A 9,281-nucleotide genomic window follows, 5' to 3' on the forward strand; every position below is an offset into this window, starting at 1 on the left:
GCAGGCCAGAGCTTTTGTTACGCTGGTACTAGCAGACTCATAAGTACAAACTTGTCGCAATCTTTACTATGAAAACAAGGCGGCTTGTCAGGCTTGGGTCATTGTTAATACGTTTTTGTCACCCAGAATGTTTGATAAATCTTATGTCTGCCTTATTTAATGCATAAGAATGGGATAATTTAGCTTAGCCTAAGCCCTAATTGTGAATCCTGGAGGCTCCAGGGCAATCCTAAAGTCTTTAATACAAATATTTCTTAAATGAAGTTAATATAAATGTCTATGAAAATATCTTTTCGATTTTCGATTGAAACTTAACCTACCTAAAAACTTTTTTTTTTTCAGCATATCAAAGACAGTGCATCATATCTTTATAACTGCAAGAAAATTCAAGACTGAATATGTAGTAGTGCCCATATTTTTTTATTCAACATGGACTGAATTTCTACACATAATTATAACAAATATCAATCAGATTAAATGTATCAGACATTTTGAAATGTAAATTGTTTGGAGAAAATAAAACCATTTTTGGAAGATTTGATAATTTACATTCTCTTACCGTTTATATATATATAAAAAAAAAAACAGAAGCTACAAAAAAATGGTTGTACTGTACCACTATGATTATATATACAGTATTATTAAGGGTCGTTCAATGTTATCAACATTTTCAAAAGTGTACAAACAGAACACTAGGGTGGAGGGGGTAGAAAAATGTATACACTCTTACATGCAAATTAATGGTAAAATTATAATGTAAAAATGGATATAATATTCATATTTAAGCAACCAAGTACATTGCTTCACAAAAAAATAGAGAAGAATGGTTTGCCAAATCAAACAGAGGGGAGGGAGGGGGTACCAAAAAAGAGTACTGTTTGTACACTTGTGAAAATGTTGATAATTGTGAACAACACCTTATATATCTAGTTTTAAGTAATAAAATTGGGTTTAGTTATATGAAAAGTAGGGAGAGGATTTATATTCTATAGAAATATTTAGTGCCGGAATCACCCATTCTATCCTGTGAAAACAGAACATGAACAGCTAAGCCAACATTGCAACTGAAAACAGTAGTAAATATTCTTATATAAGGCTCTGTAGATAAATATATAAGGACAAATAGAGTTATATTGTCTATTTAAAAACGTTTAAGCCAATCTCCATTCTTATCATTACAAGCAATAAGCTTGGTTTCCATACAATCGCTCACCCTATTGGCGACAGTTACCCCGATTTGTCAGTCAGCCAGGTTCAACCTTCCCGACAACTGTCGGCCACTGTCGCCGATAGGGTGAGCGATTGCATGGAAACCGAGCTATACTTGTAGTCGTGTAACAATTGCTGTTGCATCCTTGAGGATGGTGGTTCAAATCTCTCACTAGGCACTTTATTTGTCTCTTCACCCAGGAACATAAATGGGTACCTGGTAGGATGCCTTGCCATAGAATTATTAGCGTAATCTATTGCAGCATGACAATTTTTTTCTGTGTATAGTGATACTAGATAACACTTAGCTGCCATGGAATGCAGGATCAAATTGCATGTGACAGTAAGGTTTTTAATATGTAAATTATCTAATATGAATTAAATTTTTCTGCGTACAAGATTTCCTCGAGGCTATAAAATAATGTCTTCGGTTTCATCTTTGAAAGAGGGAAATACAAAGCACATTACATTATGAATAATAATTCGATAAATGTCATTATGATCAGTATTTCTACTAGAATACCAAAGTGTGATGATTTATATTTTGTAGAGGAAAATACTTTTTTTTTCAAAATATGTACAGTTTACTGACACTAATAACAAGAACACACTACTCCTACTCTGTAACATTTCAGAGCAGTAATGTTTGAAAACAATCACTTGTTGAGTTATCTTTCACAAGGTTTCAAACACAGAAATTTTACAAATTGTTAATAATCACAATAAGCTGAATTACATTATTTTACTTATATCCCGGTCCAGGTTGCTGGTAGCTGCACGGTCTACCATATTGTAAATTCCTAGCATACGGATTATTCGGACCACCCGTGGGTGGTTGCACCGCATATCCTGGTTGTTGTTGTTGTTGTTGGTACATGTCTTGGCCTTGTGGTGGCACTTGGCTGTACGACTGAGTATACATTGCTTGGTTTGAGGCCTGTTGATTAGCTTGTGGAAAGTTAGGGGTGGGCATTTGCTGAGGGGTTTGCTGAGAGCCATACTGAGGTTGGTAGTTCTGCTGTTGTGTGGTGGCAGCATAACCTTGGGGTTGTTGAGGGCGGTAACCAGCCTGCGGTTGCATTGCTGGCTGTGATGTTTGTGATGGTTGGGTTTGCTGTGCTGGTTGAGGGTATCCTGCGGTAGAGTATCCAGGTTGAGCTGCAATTGGAGCCTGTGTAACCCCAGCTAAAAATGAAATTAACAATGACATTATTTTAAACAATAGGCTAATTTATTATTATTTATTTACAATCTTTAAATAACTCACCATTAGACCAAACAGTGATGAGGGAGGAAGAGAGGAAGGGAGGTTTTGAGGGAGGTATGTCACATTGTACGTATTAACAACTATATTACCACGTCTGTCATCAAACTGCTTTTTCAATGAAAAAAATAGCTGACAAGGCAATGAAATGCTAAAAAATATTTGTCTCTAAACAAAACAAAAAAATTAAAAATTCTGGGATTAGGCAAAAGGCATGTGGCCATGTTTTTCTAATCATTTTTATGTCTGAATACCAGAACATACCAGAGTAAGGACTTGATTGTGAAATTTGTTGAGGTGCAGTAGCTTGTTGTGGCTGTGGAGGTTGCATCATCGGTTGCTGCTTCTGCTGCTGCTGTCTCACTTGGTTGCTAGATGATGAGCCCAAGCTGGAGGTGCTATCAGTTGGTGATGGCGCCCTCTCTGGCTGCTCTGTTGAGTAATAAGTTAAATGTTATTTTTATGTCAAGCTTTTTTCCACACTTTCAAATTTTAAGTGAAAGAACACAACTTCCTTATATGGGCTTGATGATGTCTGAACACCACAAACTAACACAACACAAAGTAATGTAGTAGGCCAAATGCAGACGACATAGGCAGGCAGTGGAGACTATTTAAATATACACTATGAAATAGCAACACATGTTCTTGCAAATAGAATGAAACCATTGTTAAACAAACAAAAAAAGAGACCAGGCTACCTATACAAAAGGCAAATTTATTGGTTCAAACATGTGTCCCATTGATGATATAATTCATTGTTGTAATAACAATATGTATATATAAATCAGCTAGCCAAATTGTATTTCATGGATTTTGCTAAGATATTAACGTATTTCAAAGGAAAAATGGAGACTACTGTATTTTCAAAATATTTTATAAAACAAAATTGGTACAGATATATTAATTTTGACTGTTCCATATCCATACCTCAGATCTCTACATTTTCTAGTATATTTTAACACCATATTTTATAAATTAAATTGAAAGTGAGATATGACTTACTGTATGATAATGAAAATTATGTGTCCAAAATATATAAACACTAACCATTACATAATAAAAGAAACAGATTTCCTGATCTTAATAGTATAATGCAGTGTATTCCTACACAAAGGAAGTCAATGGTTACCAAGTGTAACAAATGTGAATTTTGGATAGGGAAAAAAGGGACGTAACCACCCTTTTTAACACCTTTTTCCCCCATTTTTTAAATATTCAAAAATCTGTATTTCATTCAACGTTTCCCAGTTTTTCGTCAAACAACTTTTTTCTGTCTTAGGAAAATCAGTTCTACAACATATCAACAACATTTTTTCCTCCGGAATCTGACTTTATAAGATGGTCATAAGATAATTAAATTTATAGAAAAAAAATTTTAGAGTTTTTGCTATAATAAGCTCTGGTATAATTTGATACTGCCAGTTAGATGTAAAAAGGTGAAAACTAACAAAAACAAATAAAATGATTGTAAAATATGCCACGTCATTGATGACTACTAACACATGTTCGTGTTATGCAAACGCATAAATTTTCTTTGGGAGCCAGATGAGGGAAATGGTTGTGTACAAGTGTAAGCCCACTGCTTCCCATAAGGCCTATGAAATGATTACTGCTGGCCATACAAAAGGTATTAAGAGCTTTAAATTTGTCAAATATTATGTTATCTTGCATCGTTCTAAATTAAATACTATGGTATGGATACAAAGCAAAATATATTTAGGGCAGTTAACATTTATTACTTAAGTTTAATAATATTTGATTTGTATTATAGTACAATTTTTTTGTTTTTTAATCTTCGAAAATAAATTTCCTTAACCTTGTATAAGAAAATAAACTCTACTCTGAACTTAATTATTTTGATGCAATACACTTTCATTTTATAAATCGCTTGAAATACAATATTTTGTTAGAAACTTTTAATAGATGAATTAAACTGACCTCCTTTGTCCCCGTAAAAAGAAGAAGCAACAGCATCTGAGCTTTGTTTATACGGGTCGAACATAGCAGTTTGCTCGCTGCTCACGTTCACTGCTTTTGGTACCGATAATTCAGATACATGTGTTGGTTCAACTACCGGAGCTAAAGAAACATGGATTATGATCACTCATTAATAATAAACATCATTTTGGTAATTGCGAAAAGTGGCAGCAAAATCTTAATGTTCCATCTGAACAGCAATAGCTAAAACATTGGTTGAAGCAAGAAGTAAAATATTTTGGGAAGTGATGAAAAAATTAACAAAAAAAAGGCCTCATATATACCTGTCAGGTCATTCTTTTCTTTTATTTCTCATTGAGAATGCAGTGGTGGTCCAGGGGGTGCCAAAAGAGGAAATTGACGTCCCACCACCCCTTGCAGCGGCCTAAAAATAACTAACCAAGTGTGAAGTCATTTAGATAGGAGATTAAAATGTCTAAGACTCTAAAGGCTTCTAGGGAGCTGCATGAGGTTCTGCCATTACCTTGTGTTTTGTCTACTGAAGGTGGCTCCAGGGAGTCCATCAGTTGAAGAACCTTGTTTCTTATATGAGCTAACTCTTGGCGTATGTGCTTCACTTGATCGCTTTCAATTGGTCTAGGTTGTCCATTCACTAATAATGCAAAAATACAAATTGATATATGAAGTATAGAGATTGCTTTTTAAGTTCAACATAGACTTCATATCCTTAATAAACTGCAAATATCAGAGGCTATGTTCACACACACCAACTAACAGTTAGTAGGATCCAGATAAATAACATATGCGCTCACTGTTGCCTGTTGCGTTCATACAAGAAAAAGGAAACTGGAAATGTGTATGTTATGACTGGTTAATGATAGAAACACACTCAACTTGCTAACCGATAGTACTCGCTAACTGTTAGCGAGTCCAGATCCTGTTAACGGTTTGCATTAACCGATTAGGCATTCTCACACGAGTGCTAACTCTTAGCTCCTGATCCGGATACTAGGGTTCTAGTGTGAACATAACCAGTAATGTCATTTGAAATGCCACTTACCGAATAATGTCAACTTAAGAATTCTATTGCTACATTGTATTGCAAAAGACAAGTCTGAACTGTCAAAAATTGTAATGAGATCTCCATCTAGAAAAGTAAAAGAAATCAGAATATTATTGACCTGCCTGGTTTTAGGATCTAATTATAGTTCTCTCAAAGCTGGTCTTGATGGCAATTTTTGATGCAATTAAACACTCCTGAGGGAGTTTACAGACTTGGCTCATGTGCACTTTAAAGAACCCTTGCGCTTCATAACCGCAAGGGAAAGGCGCAATATAAATACCCACTACCAGTACCATTAACAGTACGAGTACATCCTTCGAGAAGAGTAGGGGCTACCCCGGTGTACTGATCCATTAAGTCCCCTGTTGTTAAATGGATATGCCACGTAGGATAGTGATTAAGTTCACTTATTGGCATATCCTTGGCGCTCGTGCATAAAGAAATGAAATGACTATCAGTTATTGGCATATCCACGTATAAGACGCCCTCCCCCCACCCAGTTTGAGAAGAATTTTGGGCAATTTTTGAATGTCTGGTGTACTCCTCCACCCCCACCCACCCGTTTTATCGTAAGTATTCCTACTTTTTACTGTTCTTTATGGTCTCGATACTGTATCTAGCTGGCTGAAAACAGGGTCAAATGTAGTGCTGTTTCAAATAATACCATTGTTCTTTTAAATGTTCATTAAAGTCTTATTTCACCACATTAATTGCATTCATACATACTAAAAGTTTGTATGTTAAAGACGATTTGCACATAAGACGAATATTTAAAAATAAAAAATGTCTATGTGTTGCACATATAAGACCCCTTTTCTATTGTAATTTGTTAGTTGAAGCCTTGTCTTATATGTGAATATACGGTAATAATTCCAAAATTTTGTATGTCGATCTGGCTGGCTTGGGCAACAACAATTTTGTCAGCCTAATAAGAGATGTTGTGAATAAAATCAATACAAATCAAACCATGACATTGATCTGTAAAATCATCAGACTATGGAACCAAAAACAAACATCACCTTCATCTTTGTACTTGACTACAACTTCATCCGTACTGTTGAGTTTCCCACGAAATACACGTTGCATCATTAGAATAAGTTCATCGTACGTAATATCTTCATTGTGAATTGGTATCCGTCTGATATCATCACCTATTTGAACTTTGATTATCAATTTGTTACTGAGGTCAATTTGTGGGAAGTGGGCATCACCAAATCTTCCTTCAGAGGTTTCCATTTTCTGAAAAAGAAAAATGTTGCAAAATAGTGTAAAGTGCTAAATTTGATAGACCAACTGTATGAGTTGTTCTCCCTCTACACAGAAATCATTTAAAAAACTGTAGACAATATGATGACACCTGAAATAAAGAGAGGGGGTGTAGAAACTTTAAAATGATGCCCTAACTTATGAATACTGGAATGAATATACGACCACCACTGGTTTTTGTGTTCGTTTTTTTTAAAGTTTTGTAGTACACCGTATATTAGGCCGACCAGCCCTCCTTAAACTAATGTTACGTTATCTCACTATATTAATTGGATTAACACATTATCAAGGATAAGTACTGAGTGTTTAACACTGGTGTCCTTGAATTCAATTATGGGTAAACGGATTAGTTGCCTTTTTTATGAGGTTTTAATTGTTCTTTACCACCGAAACGAAAGTGCGGTATTCAAACGTTAGTTTAAGGAGGGCTGGTCGGCCTAATGATTTGCTAAGCATCTTAGCCATATCCTAAACCACAGCCATAGATAGTAATGCAGTGTACTTTGTATTACTTAACTAGGGCACTTGGATTAGTTAGGTTAAGTAAGGGTCTACAGTACTTGCTTACTAGACCAAAACATACGTGGTATTTAAAATAGGGTCATTGCGAATTTTCTTTAAAATTAAAAAATCAACGATTTTTTCATAAAATAAATAGGTTTTGTGGAAGGTTTAATTTAATCAGGGACATGCTAAATATATACTGACACTTACACAAGAAAACGGCTTCATGAAAAAGCTATTTACGTGATTTGATCGCCAATCTGCTGACAAAATAAGGCATGAGTGAACGTATCAAGTTAGGCCTAGGCTACTACCTAGGAAGAGAAGAACGACGAGTACACGGCGATAGTCTTCGTAGCCCCCTATATTATAAGTAGGCCTAGGCCTTGTTGGGACGCTAGGCCTAACTAGGTTTCGACTAAAATTACACACGCAGGCTTCTATATCTGTTTATCAAATATGAATACAAAATATCACCTACCCTTTCAGTATGATTCAACTTAACTCTTCAATAGCTCAGCCTGAATTTACCGTTTCACCGGTTTCAGTTTTTCACACCCAAACCTGTGTTGTTAGCTAGCTTTCGTGTATAATTGAACGTGGAAAACCCCCTAGCGTGGTAAAATATGTTACCATTAGTCAGAGTTTAGTCAGTCTTTTAATTTTTGAAAATTCAATAAAACATAATTGCATTTCAGATGTAGTTTAAAATAGTTCTAATATTTAAAAATATTAATTAGAAAGAAATAAAATAATTAAATATACTTAAAATTGCAATTTATATATTTTAATTACTTATGGCGTTAATATTAACAGGCGCCCTCAGCAATTATGTAATCAAAACAGAATAAAGAACTTGTATTCTTGTGAAGTATAAAAATACAATACAAGAAATTACTTCTTTGTGGGCAAACTATATACAAAATTACTATAAAAAAAATTACAAAATTTAAAAAGGTATGCAGTATTCGAAAAAACAACAAAAGGTACATTAGGTCAGTTACAGTAATCAAACAAATAGCAAACTTCTCTTAAATGAATATAATATTCATTACATATCTAAAGCTTATAAAAATAAATATTAACATCTGTGATCCCAACTGATCAAATAGTTTTTATCTTTATTGTTCTAATAAGAGAGTAAGTCTGCTAATGACCATGGAATCCCCAGTCCCAAAAGTGATATTCAATTCAATTGGGGGGAGACCTTCATAAAATGAGATGACAATTAATAATAAAATAATAATAATAAGTATTATAATTATAATAATTTGATTTTAATAACAGCAAAAGTTTCCGTGGTCCATTTTAAAGCCCCATTCCCGGCAAAATTTCAATTTTTAAGAAAAATATAATTTTTGTATAATGTTATAAAGATTTATAAATATAATACGGAATTGCTAGTTTAACTGAATTTAGACATTCCTAAGAATGAAAAAAATGTAAAATAAGACTGAAATTTGATTTTTTGTGTTCCACACAAAAAAATAAATGCGGATGAATTTTTCATGTTGATTTTGCCTTACCTCGATTTTAGGTTCTGTTATCACACATAAAAACGGCCGACATGATGTTTTCCGTTGCTAGTATTGACACTTGTGAAATATAATATTTCATAGGAATTATTTCAAATTTGTTAAAAAACTGATTCTGACTGAGATTTTGACACTTAAACAAACATATCTCAGCCTAACCGAACGACCGCATTGTGCGAGATGCGAAGTACAAAAAGTAATCTCATTAGAGAGGGCGCACTTTATTGACTGTATAAAGTATACATAAAAGCGAGAGTATTCCAGTGGATGCGATCTACAACCTCTGAATTTGCCTAGTAACGATGAATTCGTCAAGAAAATTGTAATATTTTATGAGAAATAGCCTGTATTTCTCATTTTTTTTATTCTTTTGCGTAAAACTAAAATTCATGCCAATATTTTTCCATGATTTATAATAATTGAAGTAATGCAAATGCATATTTTCTAAAAAAAGTCAATTTTTAGTGAAATTTTGCCGGGAATGGGGCTTTAAAATTAT

General features: G+C 34.0%; 1 protein-coding gene across 1 annotated transcript; it reads right to left on the reverse strand.

Moving 5' to 3' along the window:
* Nucleotides 1-505: 505 nt before the first annotated feature.
* LOC117112760 (protein TFG-like) lies at nucleotides 506-7,881 on the reverse strand. The gene is made up of 7 exons (XM_033255919.1): nucleotides 7,729-7,881; nucleotides 6,497-6,716; nucleotides 5,475-5,561; nucleotides 4,938-5,066; nucleotides 4,415-4,555; nucleotides 2,738-2,905; nucleotides 506-2,394 (listed from the first exon to the last, which is right to left on the reverse strand). Exons 2-7 carry the CDS (start codon nucleotides 6,711-6,713, stop codon nucleotides 1,952-1,954), a joined length of 1,185 nt encoding a protein of 394 aa, XP_033111810.1. The 5' UTR covers nucleotides 6,714-6,716; nucleotides 7,729-7,881; the 3' UTR covers nucleotides 506-1,951.
* Nucleotides 7,882-9,281: the final 1,400 nt, after the last annotated feature.

The sequence above is a fragment of the Anneissia japonica genome, unplaced genomic scaffold (genome assembly GCF_011630105.1).
Source record: "Anneissia japonica isolate Jap-2015-1 unplaced genomic scaffold, ASM1163010v1 scaffold287809_len330493_cov202, whole genome shotgun sequence".
NCBI lineage: Eukaryota > Metazoa > Echinodermata > Crinoidea > Comatulida > Comatulidae > Anneissia > Anneissia japonica.

What these genes read in the sequence shown, in the direction of transcription:
- LOC117112760 (XM_033255919.1), bottom strand. Translation starts at nt 6,713, where the DNA reads ATGGAAACCTCTGAAGGAAGATTTGGTGATGCCCACTTCCCACAAATT. An exon ending in TCTTAAGTTGACATTATTCG is followed by an intron (nt 5,067 to 5,474) that starts GTAAGTGGCATT and finishes TTGCATTATTAG; the next exon opens with TGAATGGACAACCTAGACCA. An exon ending in TTTTTACGGGGACAAAGGAG is followed by an intron (nt 2,906 to 4,414) that starts GTCAGTTTAATT and finishes ATTACTCAACAG; the next exon opens with AGCAGCCAGAGAGGGCGCCA.